The sequence below is a fragment of the Gigantopelta aegis genome, chromosome 7 (genome assembly GCF_016097555.1).
Source record: "Gigantopelta aegis isolate Gae_Host chromosome 7, Gae_host_genome, whole genome shotgun sequence".
Classification (NCBI taxonomy): Eukaryota; Metazoa; Mollusca; class Gastropoda; order Neomphalida; family Peltospiridae; genus Gigantopelta; species Gigantopelta aegis.
Window position 1 is genome coordinate 24,465,928 of NC_054705.1, and position 21,137 is coordinate 24,487,064.

A 21,137-nucleotide genomic window follows, 5' to 3' on the forward strand; every position below is an offset into this window, starting at 1 on the left:
AGATACCGATTATGTCACAACGAGTTGTTTTAAAATCTATATAACAAGCGAAAGCGAATTTAATACGTTATTAAACGAGTTGTGAGATAAATGGTATCTAACGGACACGAATGTATTAATATTATATTTCTTACATATCCTCAAAAATCAGGTTTTAAGCAAATTTTAACATCTTTTTCGACTAAAAGTTATTTACAGCCGTTGCACTTGTAGCCAACTTACGCGTCACAGACACATGATTGTCAGGTTAACAATACGTCACGGTGTAATCGATTTCCATCGTGTAGTTTTTTCATTAGACGCATGCCATTGGTCACCTGGTCATCACCTAGGAACAGCCAGTCGTACGTCTTGAAATTGTTAACACACGTACATGTGTAAAGAACCATGTGTAACCAAAACTAACGCATGGTGTTCTCACCAACGGGTGTGTAAGGAATACAATTATATTTTATGGGTGGTTGGTATACCCTCTCCTCCCCCATGTGATCCACTCTAAAAGAGCCCTAATTCATATCTATGACAATCCACATATATCGATAATATAATTATACGAAAATGTTCCTGAATTAAAATGTCTCGCCCACCATAAACGCTCATTGTTGCGTCCGTAAATGCGTATTTCTATGCATATTTATATATTTAAACAAAAGTTTATGTCGATGCCGCCGCCGTCGTAAAAGTAATACCTCTATCTAAACATACAAATAAATCTTAATGTCTCCACACACTCCAAGTCGGCATTGGCTATTCAGCATATAAAAGACTTCTTGCTGCGAAAATGGCAGCAAGAACATTGGGTCAAGTATTGCAATTGTTTTATGTTTGACATAATTATTATTATTATTAAAGCTGCTCTCTCGAACATATACGGTCTCACTACACAGATGTCATCTGCAATTAAACCCATGTTAAATTGCTCAACTTCAAACGAAGATTGCCAATAGAACGGGCTCTCGTTGGCACTAACAACATACACCATTGCGAACGTACATTATATAAGCATTTATTTTCACTCCTAAATTGAAAACATTTCCGTTTCAGGTTTTTTGCTATATGACCGCATCTGGCTGTAGTACACATCTATATCCCAAAAGGTCGATGCACAATATTACAAAATAACATGGGCAAAATACAGCTAGAAGGCTTACCATTAAACATACATATTGTTTTAATTCTTCACCATTTCCTAGAAATGAATATGTGAACCACAACATATGTCACAATTAGGAACTACAGTGGGCCATGATGAATGAACTCTCACCCGGAAGTGATCTGTGTAGTGAGACCTACTCAACAAAGTTAATTAAGACCTAGTAGATATTTTCTATAAATATTGTAAACAAAAATAAGAAAAGAAAGAAACAACCTAGCACACACCCGCACCAAACACAAATCCTCAACCTATCGCCTCGTTCCCGCCCCTCCCTACCCACACAAACCCTGCTTCTTCCGTTGTAAGGTGCCGACGTAGAGGCATTTTCGTAAAACTAATGATTTAAACAATAATTTAGAGCGAAGAAAATGGCGAGCATTTCCAACTCAGATCAACACCTAATTGGTTATACGACGAAAATGGAGTTGTAAGAGCGCTCAGACTAGCAACTAGACAGTCGTAGAAGTTGTGACATCAGAACGTTGCCTAACTTTGTGCTATCAGTTGGTAGAGTGAGCCTAGCACAACGTCATGAACCAAAGTGTAACGAATTCAAGCTGAACGTGCGTATCACAATAAAAGGAAAACACAGCGTGTGCAAGCTTTTTACGTGCATCACTGGTCAGATTTTACTCAAACATGGTTTACAAGTCATCAGTGATCAGGGGCGGAATTTAGCTCAGTCGGTTGAGTGATCGCCTGAGGTGCTTGCGATCCTCAGTGGATACATTCAACTGATTGTTTTTTTCTCGTTCCATCCAGTGCACCACAGCTGGTCAAAGGCCGTGCTATGCGTTTTCCTGTCTGTGGGAAAGTGCATATAAAAGATCCCTTGCTGTATTAGGAAAACTGTAGCGGGTTTCCTCTGATGACTACGAGTCAGAATGACCACATTTTGACATCCAATAGCCGATAATTAATTAATCAATGTGCTCCAGTGGTGTCGTTAAACAAAACAAAGGAACAAACAAACAAAAAATATTCTGTAATCAAAACTTTCTAAAAACAAATATGACACTGGCAATGAATTTCCAAAAATATTTACTGGTCCTTAATTAATTATGATGAGTGTAGTTTTATTACTTAAACATTTAAAACAGACTGTCCAAGTTCATTATACGACTGTCGCAGCCATTCGTCGCGATCCTGTGGTTAGTTTCACGAACATAGGTCACATGAACAGTTATTATTCTCCATTTTTTAAATATGTGTGTGTCTGTGTTGTGTGTGTGTGTGTGTGTGTGTTTGTTTGTTTGTGTTTGTGTGTATATATATACATGTGTGTGTCTGTGTGTGTGTGTGTGTGTGTCTCTGTCTCTGTCTGTGTGTGTGTGTCGGTGTGTCTGTGTGTGTGTGTGTGTGTGCGCGTGTGCGTGTGTATTGTAACCTAATTAACGATAATGAATTTAATAATGTAAAATTCACCTTTCCCAATCTGGGATTTTCGTAAAGCATATTTTATGCAAGTAGCCGTATGTATTAGGGCGGATTGAGCAGAAAATGCTTGCAACTAAAGTTAATGGTAATTATATAAACAAAATAGTATTATGGGTGGAGAGTGGAGGGAGGGGCACAAATCGTGTTTCTTGTAAACCTTGGGATACTTCCAATTTAGATATGTATTAGTTTTTAAAGGGACATGCCCTAGTTTTTAAACAATAGGCCATATTTTTTTACTATTATAGCCGTTTTTGATAACTTAAATCATACTTTACTTAGATTTTATTGTTTAGATTATCAATCTCGTATTCGAAGTGTTTTTGGTCATTCTGGTGTTTTTAATATTAAAAAAATGCATTTCTCTTTCTTTCTTTTTTTAAACGCACGTGCGTCTGAGAAGTAACAGTTATGGAGTCGAGTTTTAGACTATTTATAGTGGGTATTTCATCATTTCAAAGTCACAGACTCATGTTTCACTCAATTGTAACGTTATCCAAATGTGTTCCAGGTTTGTAGATTAACTAAACTTAGTGTTGATTTTTACAGGTTGAAACTAGGGTCTGTCCCTTTAACAGAGTTTGTGTCATACATGTATATCAAAGCATGACAAATCATAAAACTTAAATCAGTCGTTCATGGGTTTTTTAGAAAACAGATCAAGCCATCATTAATAGTCGGAATCTGTCTGCGAGTGCACTGGCGACCTGTTGTTCAAACTGCGCATGCGTATTAAGTCCATGTGACGATAGGCTGATTTTGAATTACTAGTATTTCTTTCCCAGACGGAAGATCTGTCATCTGAAACAATAAAAACAGTAAAACCGAGTTACATTCAGTTGAAGACAACAATATGTGCGTATTAAAAAAACATGAAAGATTCTGTTACTTTGAAAAACATAAAATCTATTGAAAAATTACAAACAAGTGTAATATAGAATCCATTTTGAAATACAAGTTTTTTAGAATTCAGAATATTCATGAATATTGTGAAGATGATTACACAAGAAATACCCAAGAAAAACGAATATATAATTACCAATTTTGAATTAAAGTAACAAATGGGAACATTTTGAATATGTATGCTCAGGGTTTGCCACAGGAATCATGGATCGTTGATATCACAACCTCCATAATAGTTGATATCACGACATCCGTAAATGCATTGACCACGTGCGTGCCACCTTAACAAACACCCAGTTTCATCTGTACAATAAACGTCTACATTAAAGGCATACTGTCACGGATTTTAAGGACCTTATTTCTCTAAAAATGGATAATAAATAGAAATTACATTAATTGTTGGAAACCAAATCTAACTATTGCATTATCTTAACTAAACCATGATGGATTGAAATCCATGTTATCCCTTTCGGCAATTTAAGTTTTTTAATTATGGACCATTGCCGTAATTCAATTATTTTTACAAAATGTCATTAATATATGGAGTATGGTGGTTATGAAGATGGTCGAATAAAGTACATTTAGGGACAAATCGAATTATTTTTGTTCAGGTAATACTTTGTTAGACCATTAAATAGGTCAGTGACCTGTGACAACATGCCTTTAATCACACGCAGGGGTAGGTAGGTCCACAATTTTATGAGGGATGTGACAGTCGCGGTGTGACGACATACAGGGATGGATCCATCATTTTATAAGGGGCGTGACAATACACAGGGTAGGTTCACAATTGTATGATGATGTAGTCGCTGTGTGTGACGACATATAGGGATGGATCCATAATTTTTTAAGGGGTGTGAACATACACAGGGTATGACCACAATTGTATGAGGATATGACAGTCGCTTTGTGTGACGACATATAGAGATGGATCCATAATTAGTTAAGGGGTGTGACAATACACGGCGTAAGTCCACAACTGTATGGGTGGGTGACAGTCGGTGTGTGTAGCAACACACTAGAGTAGATCCATACTTTTATAAGGGGTGTGGCAGTGTGCAGACTATGCTGGTGCCAAGGAAAGACATACAACTGGTATATCAAAGGCCGCGGTATGTACTATCCTGTCTGTGGGATGCTGCGTATCAAAAATCCCTTGCTGCTTGTCGGCAAGAGTGACCCATTGCGTGGTGGCAGCGGGTTTCCCCTCTTATTATCTGTGTGGTCCGATGTCACATAACCTTAATTAAAAATGTGTTGAGTACGGTGCTTTGTTAAATACAACATTCTTTCTTTACTTCCTTCCTTCAATGCAAAAATTAGTCATATAAAATTACACCTTACCCAGTGGTAAACGTGATATGTGATATGAAATTCTTCAGAAGTCTTGACATCAGTGGTAAACTTGATATATGTGACATGAAATTCTTCAGAAAATCTCTTTACTTACCGACATAACTTGTCTTGACATCAGTGGTAAACGAGGTGACGAACGATTTCCGAAATATGTTGGCTCGCTTCCGGACATTGCCGAGGAATGGCGCCGTCGATATGGTGTACAGTACTGGGTTGACCGCCGAATTCAGCGGCAGTATAAACACAGCTATCCACGCGTACACCTGTCAGAGATAGCAAAAACAAATAAACACATTTAAAAGCACATTCTCAAATGTATATTGTAAATATCTACAACATTAATCGAACTCATAATATATAAACTCTGTCAAAAAAGAAACGCATAGGTGATAGAGAAAGAAGAAAAGTGTTTGATTTTACAAAATATCGTGGGGTTTTTTTTACAATGCTACTGAATGACCATGTTTGTTAATGTTTCTGGAATGGGACAGCATGCCCAAATGCACCCTAAAACAAATTTAACGCACGTTGTGGCACGTTGTGCGACAACTGCAGAAAATTGGCGTGAAATTATCATATTTTGGCGAATGCACGTGAAACTCGGGGAAAAGACTGGGGTAGTGATGGGTATTTAAAGCTGCAATGCTCGCAATGATGCCTCATTTCCATTTCGACGTAGGCGAGTTACAAGATGCCAAGACTAAGCCTGCCGAATCGAGTTAGATGAATCGCAGTTAGCATTCGCACGCCACATGAACGTCCATCAGAGCACCATTTCATGTCTCTGGGACAGGTACCAGCAGTTTCAATAGCTGAAGATCTGCCCAGAAGTGGGAGACCTCGCATAACAACTGCAGTACACGATCGCCACATCCGGGTTCTGCACTTGCGTCACCGAACTGCCACAGCAACGAACACTATTGGACGAATACCTAGTTTGAGAAGCGTGTCTGCACAAACCATTCGGAACCGACTTCGAGAAGCTGGTTTACGGACTAGGAGACCGTATGTTGGCCCCGTCCTGCGACGACAACATCGACATTTACGTTTTCGCTGGTGCACGAATATACAGAGGTGGAACTTGGGGAAACTGGTGGCGAGTATGGTTCAGCGACGAGTCACGTTTCCTTCTACAGCGACGTGATGGACGACAACGTGTTTACAGACGCCGCACTGAACGTTTTGCCAACAACTGCGACGTCCAAGTTGACAGATTCGGTGGAGGGAGTGTCATGATGTGGGGAGCCATCTCATACACCGGCAGAAATGAACTTGTGTTCGTACAAGGCAACCTGACAGCTGTATGCTACCGGGATGAAATTCTTCGCCGTCACATGCTTCCCATTTTGGATCGACAAAGAGAACTCTTTCAGCAGGACAATGCCAGGCCGCATACGGCACGTGTAACAATGGATTTCCTACAGAATGAGAACATTAATGTGCTGCCATGGCCATCAAGATCGCCAGATCTCAACCCCATTGAACGTCTATGGGACGAACTGGACAGACGTGTACGCCAGCGTGACCCGGAGCCTCAGACGCTTCCGCAACTGTCACATGCACTGCAGGAAGAATGGGCTAGGATTCCACGTGCCCGGATTCAGAGACTCATTCAGTCTATGCCGAGAAGACATCGCGCAGTGATTGCTGCTGCTGGCGGCCACACAAGGTACTGATTTCAGCGCCCTCGTGCTGTTGAGTGACGAAAACGCCTCCACTGCCGTCAGTCCATTGCAAGAACCTTGTCACATACTCGTGTCAAATTTGACTGATACGATCATAAATAACGAAATTATGCCACTTTTTATTAAAGAGATAATTCCATGAATATTTCGCCTATGCGTTTCTTTTTTGACAGAGTATATATAATATATATACCCAGCAACATTAATTAAAAGCAAGTATATTTGTTTTTGTCAATGTTTGCTAGTAATAAATTATATTAGGACGTTTTGATCACATAAAACTATGTTATTGAACATTGAGTGATTTTGTACCAGTAGGGGCAGGATTTAGCGCAGTCGTTTGAGTTCTCGCCGGAGGCGGTGAACTCAAACGATCAAACCACCTCAATGGATCCATTCAGCTAATTGGGTGTGTTTTTTCGTTCCAACCAGTGCACCACATCTGTTCAAAGGCCGTGGTATGTGCTTTCCTGTCTGTCCTTGCTGCAATAGGAAAAATGTAACGGGTTTTCTCTGATGATTACATGTCAGAATTACCTGATGTTTGACATCCAGCAGCTGATGATTAATTAATTAATGTGCTCTAGTGACGTCGTTAAACAAAACAAACAAACTGTTTACCAGTAATGCACGCAAAAGGTCAAAGGAAATGTTCATCGCGTATTCATTGAAAAAACGGACAATTCTTTGTCAATATGGACATGCACATTAAATTCAACATGTCCGTCACCCTTATTGTTTTTTTTTTTCTCCTTTAATATTAGCCCGAGTACTCTGACGGTAAGAGAGCTAGACAGACATTTGGACAGTTATTAATGTTCTCTTATCGTCAGAGAACAATTTATACGAGTTCTACGCAATAGCTGCCTACCAAACAGTAGTCAAATATTCCCGCTCTAATACAACAACAATCCTATGTTTGACGTTAAATACCTTTACATCGATCAATTTCGAGCTCCCTGATAAAAATTCACATAATCACTAAAGGCCCTGCTACACGATACGAGTGACTCGTACGAGTCACTCGGATTGCAACACCAACAAGCATATCGTAACGTGTGGCATGTCATATGATTGAATCGGCCCGAGTCACTCGTACGAGTCGAAGTTTAGAACTTGTTCTATTTTCATACGATTGAATCGGACGTTTGGGAACGTTGACCAATCAGATCGTGGCGCAGATAACGTTGACCGTTCTGAGTGTAATGGCGGAAAACTCTGTTCGCTTGTCGTCGTTATAGACCCAACAGCTCATAGAGTTGTATCAGTGGCACAACTCTGTGTTGGGTGTGTCCAGTCATTTATATAAATACAGAGACGTTACGACAGCCGCCTTCTTATCATTACACAACATTGTTTACCATGGTTACAGGATGGATATTTTTTCAATGACGTCACGTTTCATACGATTGACAAGCACCGTGTGGCAACACGTCCGATTCAATCGATCCGATTGACTCGTGCCAATGACTCGTACGAGTAACTCGGTCCGATTCTATCGTATCGTCTAGCAAGCCCTTAATAAACACACTACAGGAAGAAACTCGTCAGCAAATACGTATTTAACCGGCAGATCACTGAAAGGGGGTGTTGTCGGGTTTCTTCCTATAGTATGTGTATTAGTGATTAATAATCTAAAATGTTTTTAATCAGGGAGCTCGCAAAGGTACGCAAAAGTAACGGTATTTAAAGTCAAACATATAATTGTTGTATAAGAGCGGGAATATTTGATTCCCGTTTGGTTGGCAGCAATTGCGCAGAATTTATATATATATATATAGTTTTTTGACGGTAAGAGAGTGTTGACAACTGTCCAAATGTCCGCCTAGCTCTCTTACAGTCAGAGTATACGGGCTACAATAATATATAATAAAAAAATAAAAAAATAGTAGTAAATAAAATTATTTGGATGCAATATTGGGTGTGGGTGGTGGTGTAATCATTACATTTGACAAGAAAAAACTGAATACATATTATTGGTCACTATGAACTTTGAGAACATTCCCGTTTAACTGAACTTAACCTAATTTAACTTTGGATCTGTATAATAATTGAGTGCTGCTGAACCGGCTTGTCCTAAGTTTTTAGATGTGGACGAGTTCCCTCTAACTACAATCTATTTGTTTTGTCGTTTTGTCGTTGTTTTATCTGCGACTAATAACTTTTATATTTAGCCCGAAGCAAGCAAATTCCTTTCTAGATTTTAATTTGTATTTATTGACTATAATCTATTATTATTCCTTTTGGTATTGAAGGCGCAGACCCTAGTTTCGGTCCGTGAAAATGGACACAAAGTTTAGTTAATCTACTAACACGCAACACATAATAAGGTTAAGGTGAATAACGTTATAACAGAGTCTGTTATGTTTTAACGGGGAAATACAGTCCAAAAATAAACGAGCTTGTCTCGATACCATTACTTCTCAGACGAACGTGCGTTTTTAGAATAATAATTAAAAATAATTTTGGGGTATTACCAAAGCCTGGATGACCAGAACCACGTCAGGTGTACGAAAAAGTAATATTCTAAATAATAAAATGTAAGAAATTGTAACGTAAATGATCAAAAACGACTTTAATAGTGGAACATACGTCGTAGTGTTTAAAAACCAGGCTCTGTCACTTTAATAGGATTTTCCCTTTATTATTATTATTAATATTATTATAAATTTGTGAATTAGCTTATTGTCAATGTAAAGCATTATATATATAGAACGAAACTTCAAAAGAATATACTTCATATAACTGGAATTAAAAATATAATTACAGATAAATTACAAATAGAGAAATACATACTCTATAAAAACTCTTCACATAAAGAGTTTGATGAAAACTGGGCACCTTGGCAAAGATGTCTAGAAAATTAAACTTAGCCTTAATAGTTAAAAATAACTCCAATATAAGACACATACTGTGGTTGTTTATTTTGTAACCTAAATGCCAATAACGTTTGCTTTCTATATTTGGAAATATGGATTTTTCTTTTCTTCTTTACTCTCTGTCTATCTGTTTAAATTCTCTTCTATTATATATTTATTCTATCATTAATTTTGTGCTCCAAATTTGAATGCACTTTATATTTATGTATCTATTGTAAGATATACCGGCCTCGGTGGCGTCGTGGCTAGGCCATCGGTCTACAGGCTGGTAGGTTCGGATTTCTAATCCAGATACCGACTCCAAACCCTGCGTGAGTGCTCCGCAAGGCTCAGTGGGTAGGTGTAAACCACTTGCACCGACCAGTGATCCATAACTGGTTCAACAAAGGCCATGGTTTGTGCTATCCTGCCTATGGGAAGCGCAAATAAAAGATCCCTTGCTGCCTGTCGTAAAAGAGTAGCCTATGTGGCGACAGCCGGTTTCCTCTAAAACACAGTGTCAGAATGACCATATGTTTGACGTCCATTAGCCGATGATATTATCAATATATGACATTATCAATGACATTATCAATATATAAATATCTGGGGTAATATATATATATATATATATATATATATATATATATATATATATATATATATATATATATATATATATATATATATATATATATATATATATAATAATAATTATTATTATTATAATTATTATTATGTTATAATTCAGATTACATAGCACTACCCCATTCCCGTTTTGGATACATTTTCCAAAGGACACAGAGGGTAAGCCCATGTCGTGTTTGAACCTTCTGTGGATGTTAGTACATGTTCAGTGGTAGACTGATTGAAGGAATAAGGCTGGCGGTCTAAGACATAAACTGCCAAACAGCTGTCAATTTACATGCAGAGAAACAGATTAACACCATTAACGAGGGAAATAATCAAGAGAAAGTAGCACGAAGATTCGATAAATGAGTTTGTTAGGGTCTTTCTCAGTCAGAAATAAAGAAGGGTGTTGGGGGATAGGTGTGTGGGGGGGGGGGGGGGGGGGCAGTAAAATAGACTTGGGGTACACTGATACAGGGTCTTCCCTAGCCGGATATAACGGCACCACCCCGAGGTCAGAAGTGCCCATAACATCCAGTTTTTAACGAATGTATATAATATTATAGAGAATAACTGGTTACTGTCTTTAAGATATCTGTTATTTTATTTATGTTATAAAACTAACCATCTTACAAGATAACTTAACCGTTTTCTAGGATAGTAGGTTCACACGTGTTGAACCATTGCCTTACCGCCTACAATATATATATATATATATATATATATATATATACATATATACACATACATACACATACATATACATACATACACCACACACACACACACACACACACACACACACACACACACACATATATATATATATATATATATATATATATATATATATATATATCAGGGTTGAAAATTAACATGAAAACCATGGTCGCCAGCAGGGCCAGTTGAAGAAAAATCTTACTGACCCTTCTCAAATTCAACTAGCCCTCCAATTTAACTGCACAGCGAAAATCAAAACTAGAATTTTCTTTGTTTAATAACAACCATGTATAATAATAGCCATGTATATAGACCGTTTGCGTCGAAAGGAAAACGATGAATTGGCATGGAACTGCATAATGAATAAAGTTAAATTTCATATAAAAAACATATTATTAAGTTTTAAACCCCTACCAACCCAAATTACATTTTTGAAAAAAATAAATCCATTATAAATAAAAACATTTCTTTACAAATTACGATTAAAGGGACATTCCTGAGTTTGTTGCATTGTAAGATGTTTCCGACTAATAAAATATTTCTACGATTAAACTTACATATTAAATATATTTTCTTGTTTAGAATAACAGTGTCTGTACATTCAATGTGTTTCTGATCGTCTTAATATTTGTAAGTAGTCAAAATGGATTTTATATGTACGAAAAAACATATTTTAGGAAATAAAATCAAATTTAACCTAGTACAAATATTAGAACGATCAGAAACACATTTAATAGACAGCCACTAATATTTTATGCAGGAAAAATATTTGATATGTAATTACAATCGTTAAAAAGTCTATGCTAGTCGATAACATCTTAAAAATTGCAGCAAACGCAGGAATGATCCTTTAAATGATACAGATTAAATATAGTTTTTAATACAGGTGTAAAGAATTTTTTGTTAGAACAGCCAATTTATGCAGCTTCACATGCATTGTCTCTGAAGTAATCGATAATGCAGTACAAAGATACTAAAACCTTAAAAAGTAGAACTGCGCGTGTGTTAGTAAATTATCTGGGGTGGAAGTCCTCTTCATAGCGATGCAAGAGAGATGAACTTTCCAGTAAAGGATTTCCTCGGGAGTGGCTGTCATCCTATAGACAAGGCACTAGATAAAGATTGATGGAATCATCAACTATTTCGCCAAATACCCATTCGACTGCATAGTGCAGAGATACGGCCCTGATCATGTATTATGGTTTTGTCGTTCAGATTACCTTGGATGTTCCATCAATTGCCTTAAAACCTGTATCAGAAAAGATTTCACCTATGCAATTTTATAAATATATATTTTTAAATTATTATTTACACTAAAATTTTTTTATTTCAGATGGTATGGGTTTAACTTTACAATTTAATAAATCAATATGTTTTTATATGAATTTTATATTTACATGCCAATTAATTGAATTTTGGAATAATCCCTGTAGTAATGGACAATTTCATTGTTAGTGTGAGTTAAAACTACAAGATATATTTTGATTTTGTCCCAGAATAAAATACTAGTAAGCTAATTAAATAGGATTAATTTGTACCATAACATTTAATAATGTCAAAAAGTAGGTCTACTAGATAATTATGGCGTATCCAGTCCATTACAATAAGCCGACGACTTTAAAAAAAAAAAAACAAAAAAAAAAAAAAAACAGTTCAAGTGTCTGCAATACGTTTTGAGCTATATGTGTTTTCAACCGAGACCAAAATCGTAGAAGCCGAGTCTGGTCAGTCCGGCGCTGTCAAAATATAAAACATGTTCTATAATATCGTCTCCTGTCAGATTTGTTGTTCGCGCCAACATAGACGCAGTGTGGTTTGTCACATTGGTCATTCGTTTCAGTTTCAGTGCGTTTCTTTTTTAACTGATAGTACCATACACGCCAGACTCTAAAATCGATGGTCGTCCAACGTACTACTTTTGTAAAATTCTTAGTCGCCCTTAGCCAATAAAGGTCGCCACGGGCGACTGCTAATTTTCAGTTCTGATATATATATATATATATATATATATATATATATATATATATATATATATATATGATCATAACTAGTGTAAAGTAGTTCAGTCCGAAAAAAAGGATATATTTTTGGTTAGTGACCGAAATTATAGAAATTTATCTTGCCACTATATATTGCACGGTAAAATCAATTTATGTGTGAAGATAATTTTTATTTGGTATTATTTCTTTTTATTTAGTATTTTTTTTTTTTCACCATCTTTATAGTATTTTTTTTTATAAAACCATCTTCAGAGATGATATATATAAATTGTCCATGAAATACCGTGTACTTTGGAGCCGCATCCAGGACGGTAAAATCAATTTTTGTAAAGATGGTGCATAAACTTCTAAACAAAAAGGCAATTTGTATTTGTCGAAGACAAATGAGCGAGTTCTCTAGAGGAATCTGGAGCATGCTCCGCGTACAATATTTAAAATAAAGATTCTCAGAGACGCGTTTCCAGAGAAAGTTGTGAAATGTGGATGAAGGAAGGAACTATTTTATTTAACGACGCACTCAACGCATTTTATTTACGGTTATATGGCGTCGGACATATGGTTAAGGACCACACACATTGAGAGAAGAAACCCGCTGTCGCCACTTCATGGGCTACTCTGTTTGATTCGCAGTAAGGGATCTTTTATATGCACTATCCCATAGACACATGCCACGGCCTTTGATGTACCAGTCGTGGAGCACTGGCTGGAGCGAGAACTATCCCAACAGGCCCTCTGACGGGGATCGATCTCATACCAACCGTGCATCAAGCGAGCGCTTTACCACTGGGCTACGTCTCGCCCCTGTGGGTGAATGAATGAATGAATGAATAAACGATACGAGAATTAATGTTTTACGATACCCCAGCTCAAGTTAAAAAAAGTAGCAAAAACAAAAAGGCATTTCAAGCGGGTGAGGGAGGTGGGGTTAAACTCGACCTCTGTGACCCCCTCTACATCTGCCAATGAAGACTGTTGCATTCCATCACCACAATATGACAGACTGTCAGAAAACACTGACAGTTATATCTCACACCATACATTTTCAGAATAAAATCAGTGTTAAAATATGACATATGGGAGCGCAAAACAAGACCACTTCATCTCTCAAAATAAATGAAAGTGTCGAACACGTGTATATCGAACACGACCCATACGAGCACGACGCAAGACCACTCCATCTCTGAAACTAAATGAAAGTGTCAAATTATATATATGACCCATGCAAGGACGACACAAGACCACTCCATCCTTGCTATACAGACAGCAGTAGGTCAGTTATTTTAAATCCCTTAGTCATTTCTGATGTAGTCTCGGTCTCACGAATACGCATCTCTTTTTAATACCTCGTTACTTAAGGTCCACGGCTATTACAATGAGACACGCAATTATGAAATGTTGTCTAGTGTACCAAAAGTCTTGTTTCATCAAGAATGTCCATCGATCGAAACTGGGTCATAAGCGTACGAGGGGGGGGGGGGGGGGGGGGGGGGGGGGGGGGGGGGGGGGGGGCTCATATTCGGGGGAAATGTGCTAATCAGAGACCGTTTTATCATGTATTTCAATCATTCTACCCTCAAAATTAGTTGTACTCCATGTAAATATGCGTAGTGATTCGTTTGTACCCTATATAGCTGTTTGGCAGTAATGCTAATTTAAATAAATGTTGTTATCAAGATTCGGGCATTTTGGTTTAATTCAGGCAAAAATCAGCATGCCCACTACAAAAATGGAAGCCCGTACGCTATTAACAGTTGTTTTTTGCTGTTCTTAAGGTAAAAAAAAAACTTAACTAAAGCAAAATGACCAAGATTGCTATCGTTATACTAAGACTTATCAAAAGTTGAAGCTGACCAATGCCTGAGATTTTACATTTGTGACAAACACAGACATGCAATAGTTTTTTTTTATTGGCCCAAAAATGCCAATAGTGTCAGTGATAACATTAAATATAATACATAAGGAGTATATGTTCAGATTGATTGTACATTTTTTTCATAGAAGAGAGAGAGAGAGAGAGAGAGAGAGAGAGAGAGAGAGAGAGAGAGAGAGAGAGAGAGAGAGGGTGAGAGAGAGAGAGAGAGAGAGAGAGGGAGAGAGAGAGAGAGAGAGAGAGAGAGAGAGAGAGAGAGAGAGAGAGAGAGAGAGAGAGAGAGAGAGAGAAGAGAAAGAAAGAAAGAAAGAGCGGAGAGAGAGAGGAGAGAGATATATTAAGTAAACCAGGACAGCAAGACAGTTCTAACATTAATAAAGCATACACTTCATGCAATACCTTTTTTGCTGTGACGTCGCAACATATCCAGCGAGCCTGTTTTAGAGACATGTCCCGGGAAATAGGAAAGGTGAGCCCAACAAAGTCGTACTTGAACCACCAGTGAATACAAGCACGCGTCAAATGCGGTGCGGGATTTAGATCAGTCGTTAAAGCGCCCGCCTGAGATGTTTAAGTTGTAGGATCGAACCTTCTCGGCGGATATATATTACTTTTTCCCATCCCAACCAATTCCCCAAAACTAGTGTCAAAGGCAATGGTTTGTGCTGACCTGTCTGTGGGAAAGTGCATATAAAAGATCTCTTGGTGCGAATAAAAAAACTGAAGCGAGTTTCCTCAGACCAGAAAACTTTAATGTCTGGTTAATTGACTGTTCGCGACACAAGGATCGACAGATATCTCTATTAGTAGCAAGTGGTCTTTTTTAATTCACCATCCCATAGACAGGATAACACATACCACTGCCTTTTTATACCAGTCGTGGTGCCACTGGCTGGAACGAGAAATAGACCAATAAGCCCACTGACGGCGATCGATCCTAGACTAACCGCGCATCGGTTGAGCGCATTACCAAGGAGCATTATGGACAAGAAAACCAATTAAAGGCGCACACCCTATTTTCAACTCTTAAACACGGACACTAAGTTAAGTTAATCTACAAACCTGTAACACATTTGGATAAAGTTACAACAGAGTGAAAGAACAGTCTGTGACGTTAAAACCGAAAAGTATCCGTAAAATAATAGACTAAAAAAAGAAAGAAATGTTTTATTTAACGACGCACTCAACACATTTTATTTACGGTTATATGGCGTCAGGCATATGGCTAAGGACCACACAGAGTTTGAGAGGAAACCCGCTGTCGCCACTACATGGGTTACTCTTTCCGATTAGCAGCAAGGGATCTTTTATTTGCGCTTTCCACAGGCAGGATAGCACAAACCATGGCCTTTATTGAACCAGTTATGGATCACTGGTCGGTGCAAGTAGTTTACACCTACCCATTGTGCCTTGCGGAGCACCCACTCAGGGTTTGGAGTCGGTATCTGGATTAAGAATCCCATGCCTCGACTGGGATCCGAACCCAGTACCTACCAGCCTGTAGACCGATGCCTAACCACTACGCCACCGAGGCCGGTTGAAAAAATAGACTAGAACGTGAATCAATAACCGCTACTTCTCAGTTGCATGTGCGTTTTCAGAAATATGAAACATGTATTTTGTGATATTAGAAACAACAGGATGGCCAGAAACACTTCGCTTCTACGGAAACGGATAATCTAAACAATAAAATATAAGTAATGTTTGATTTCAGTGATCATAAACGGCTCTAATAGTGAAACATATGCTGTAGGTTAAAAAAAAAACTAGGGTCTGTCCCTTTAAGAATGTTCATTTTAGGTTAAATTCACATACCTCTGTTGTGACATGGACGCCCCCTAGCGAGATAAATCCCAGCAATATGATTGGAACCCAGCAGAAGAAGTCAGTCATGACGATGAGAGTCATCCTTCGCGCCATCGCCCGGTCCGTCTTCGACTCGGGGGTCCGCACTGCATTCCTCGTTTTCTTGGCCACGAAAAACATCCACAGATACGACAGAAATATCGCCATGAAAGACACGAAATTGATCGCTAGAAACACAGCCACCGAGTACTCCCATCCGGGCGGTTTGGCCGGTGTCACGTGCAGAGCGAGACACACGCCCGAGCGGCCATAGAAGTGCTCAAAATAGTTCAAACCGACCAATGGCAGGAGAGATATGATGAACACCAGCACCCACATCGAGGCCATGACGATGGACGCTTCTTTAAGGCCCAGACGTTTGAATTTGAGCGGGAATATTATGCAGATGAGCCGGTCAAGGGTTATGACGGTGAGCGTGAAGACGGACAGCTCGCTGGAGAAGGTGGAGATGAAGCCGGCGAAGCGACACAGGTTGCTCTCCTTCCAGAACTTGTCGTGCACGATGTAGACGCCGCGGTAGTAGGAGTCGACGACGGCGATGATCATCAGGTACACGCCCATGAAGAAGTCGCCGATGGCGAGATTTGTGATGAGGAATGAGTGCACCTGCAATGATAATTGATTTCGTTTTGACCATTAACATAATATTTCGTTTCTGTTTGACTGATTGAAAACTTCTTTTATTGCTTATAATGTATTCCAATAGGACTGGACGTATTATCCTACATTCTGTTAAAGACATCATGTCGGTAATATTTAAAACATGTTTTAAACACTTAGAGAAGATTGTTCAGTGTGTGTGTGTGTGTGTGTGTGTGTGTTGTGTGTGTGTGTGTGTTGTGTGTGTGTGCGCTCGCGCGTGCGTGCGTGTGTGTCAGTGTATGCGGTCGTCAATGCTTCAGTGTCTGACTGGAATAGTGATTTTCTTCCTTAACCCCACCAACATGTGCATCATTATGCATTATTTTTCTCTAGTATACAGTACCCAATTGAGATATCACTGGCTGTGTCCGAAGTATCAAATAAGCTTCAGCGTCACTGAAGTTCTGAACGTTCTGAAATTGTATCGGTGTGCGCGAAAAACGAAATCCGGAAGTAAATTTATCTGTGGGCGCTTCTTAAACGCGGATGCCGAAATTGCTTTGCAATTGCACAAGTGCGCATGAACATCGGTGCAATTTCGTACGAAAAAACGGAAGTAAATTCATCTAGTGGACGCTGCTTAAACGCGGAGTGGCTATAATTGCCTGCAATTGCACAAGTGCGTGCGAACATCGATGCAATTCCTTACGAGAAAATGACACGCGCAAGTCTGGAATGCATTGCCTAGTTTACGTTCAGAAATGAAACTACGTTGAATTTTTTTTACTTTTCTTACATGTGGTAACCTCCCGGTAACCTGAACGACCGTTCTCGACTATTTCGACGCCTGATTATATATATATATAAATATATATATATATATATATATATATATATATATATATATATATATATATATATATATATATATATACACACGTACATGAATTAATTACTTTAAAAAAATATATATTAAAACATTTTGTATTAACCTATAAATGTCGCACACAACAGACTTAGCACTGAACCAAATAAAACCCGCGGGTCAAAGATGGAATTAACCCAGACTTTTAATAGTGCAGTTAATACTACCAGAACTGTCATTGATGATATGACAGCGTTTTTTTTTATGTCCAAACAAATTAGTCATAGTTTGGTGGATACATTGCATAAAGTGTTTTTAACCATGTATGTTAATATTGTCGCCTATGGTACTTTATTTGGCATAGTACAACCTATATACATACCTTTCCCCCTCTGATGTCACGCGCTCTCCAGCCAATTACGAGCAAGTTTCCGAACGAGGCCACCATGCCTAGAACCCAGATGCTGATTCTGAGCACGTAGTTGGACATGAGATCCTCGCAAGAAGAGAACTCGTCGGGCTCTGGATAGCACTGGCTCACCCCCTTGGCCAGACAGCAGAACCGGTACTCGTCAGAATACCTGCAATGTTAATCAACATATGCTAAAATCATACTACCAACTGTCACGACGGAGTTGGCCAACTCGCCGATATCACGACTTCTACGCCCGTCCAGTTACTACTAAATTCGATTCTCGTCATATGTAACTCCTACAACCGATTAGTTGTTAATGTGAGCGCACTCGTCATAAATCGAATTGGTCAACTTCGTCGTGACAGTTGATAGGTTGAGACTAGCATAACATCTTAATTTTGTCAACTTTCTCTTTACTGGCATACGAATATTATTTGGTGCGGGACCTAGCCCAGTGATAAAACGCTCGCTTGATGCGTGGTCGGTCTAGGATCGGTCCCCGTCGGACGGCCCATTGGGTTATTTCTCACTCCAGCCAGTGCACCACGATTGGTACATCAAAGGCCATAGTATGTGCTGTTCTGTCTATGGGATGGTACATATAAACGATTCCTTGTTACTAATGGAAAAATATAGTTGGTTTCTTTTTTAAGACTATGTCAAAATTACCAAATGTTTGACATCCAATAGCCGACGAGTAATAAATCAATGTGCTCTTGTGGTGTCGTTAAACAAAACAAGAACTAAAAAACAACAACACGAAAACTATTTAGTATTTTGTATAGGAAGGACAAGCAATACATGTACACTTTTTCGTTTGAGCTTTCCTTTAACTGGTTCACACAGGGGCAGGTGCAGCCTTTTTCTAGGAAGGGGGTACAACGTTTAGAAAAGGGCATTTCCAGTATTAATATAAGGAGATGCAGCCAACGTTTAGAAAAGGGCATTTCCACTATTAATATAAGGAAGGAGATGCAGCCAACGTTTAGAAAAGGGCACCTAAAATATCCAAAATAAAGTAACATGGATTATCTATATGGTAATCCTCCTTTTATTTCAACTTGTGTTCATGCTTATATCCAATTAAGGTTCTAAGCACGCTGTCCTGGACACACACCTCAGCTATCTGGACTGTCTGTCCAGGAGAGTGAGTTAGTTGTTAGTTGGTTAGTGAGAGAGAAGAGGCGTGTAGTGGCCTTACACCTACCCATTGATCCCTTAAGTACTCGCTCTGGGTTGGAGCCAGTACCGGGCTGCGAACCCTGTACCTACGTATACCAGTATGTAGTCCGATGGCTTAACCACTGCGTCACCGAGGCCGGTGGTAATCTTCCACAGAAAAATCAAACTGACGTAACACCCTCCTCTTGAATCCGCGTCTGCATAAGGGGTTTTTGTGGCTGTTTTGTTTGACTAGTTTATACAGAAAGGACAAACAGTACGTATTCAGTATGTCAACTTACATGTGGCAGGGTTAAGAACTTTTTCGTTTGGACCGGCCTCGGTGGCGTCGTGGCAGGCCATCGGTCTACAGGCTGGTAGGTACTGGGTTCGGATCCCAGTCGAGGCATGGGATTTTTAATCGAGATACCGACTCCAAACCCTGAGTGAGTGCTCCGCAAGGCTCAATGGGTAGGTGTAAACCACTTGCACCGACCAGTGATCCATAACTGGTTCAACAAAGGCCATGGTTTGTGCTATCCTGCCTGTGGGAAGCGCAAATAGAAGATCCCTTGCTGCCTGTCGTAAAAAAGAGTAGCCTATGTGGCGACAGCGGGTTTCCTCTAAAAACAGTGTCAGAATGACCATATGTTTGACGTCCAATAGCCGATGATAAGATTAAAAATCAATGTGCTCTAGCGGCGTCGTTAAATAAAACAAACTTTACTTTTTTCGTTTGGTAAAATGTGATATGAGAAGAACACACGCACAATAATAAAGTTTCGTGATTTCAGCTTACTCGTCTGACATAAGAACGTTGTTTTTCTTGTGTAATATTTTATATAAGAAGACCACACACATTAGTTTCATAATTTCATCTAGATCATAACTGACGTAAGGAATATTAGTTTTGGAACTGAAAACCAAAATGGTCTACTTACAGGGTTTCAAGCCGAGGTATTCCGTGGAAGACATTTTGTTCAATCAGCTCGATCTTATTACCAGAGATATCCCTAAAAATAAAGTGCAAATTGATCTAAAATCTTTTTAAATGCATCCTTAAAATAAACTTCCAAAAACAAAATCAATAGTGGTGACCTATCTTGTTTTGAGCTAGTAGGTATCATCATCATCGCCATCAACATCAACATCATCACCATCACCATCATCATCATCATCATCACCATCACCATCATCATCACCATCATCATCATCATCATCATCATCACCATCACCATCACCATCATCATCATCATCAACATCATCACCATCACCATCATCATCATCATCACCATCATCATCATCATCATCATCATCATCACCATCATCATCACCACCATCATCATCATCATCATCATCATCATCATCATCATCATCATCACCTTCATCACCAAACTCACCATTTTGAATATTGCTATATCTTTATATTTTATCCATTTTCACAGATAATGTTCCACACCAAAGTCCTATTGAATCTTTTCAAAACAAATCTATAATCACTTGTATTAAAATAACATTTTAATACAAAAATTAACAAATGAAAATTCTCTGACATCATTTTGTGTGTTTGCCAAATTGTGATTTTTATTTTCCCGATTATGAGTGCCGACTGAGGTAATACACATATTTGCAA

General features: G+C 38.6%; 1 protein-coding gene across 1 annotated transcript in view; it reads right to left on the minus strand.

Moving 5' to 3' along the window:
• Nucleotides 1-3,085: 3,085 nt before the first annotated feature.
• LOC121377986 (G-protein coupled receptor GRL101-like) overlaps nucleotides 3,086-21,137 on the minus strand; it is a 131,552-nt gene continuing 113,500 nt past the window's right edge. Inside the window, exons 22-26 of the mRNA XM_041506082.1 lie at nucleotides 20,446-20,517; nucleotides 18,311-18,509; nucleotides 16,431-17,087; nucleotides 4,947-5,115; nucleotides 3,086-3,394 (exon numbers count right to left, since the gene is read on the minus strand). Coding sequence (XP_041362016.1) covers nucleotides 3,264-3,394; nucleotides 4,947-5,115; nucleotides 16,431-17,087; nucleotides 18,311-18,509; nucleotides 20,446-20,517 — 1,228 coding nt within the window. The 3' untranslated portion in view covers nucleotides 3,086-3,263. The remainder of the gene's footprint in view (nucleotides 3,395-4,946; nucleotides 5,116-16,430; nucleotides 17,088-18,310; nucleotides 18,510-20,445; nucleotides 20,518-21,137) is intronic.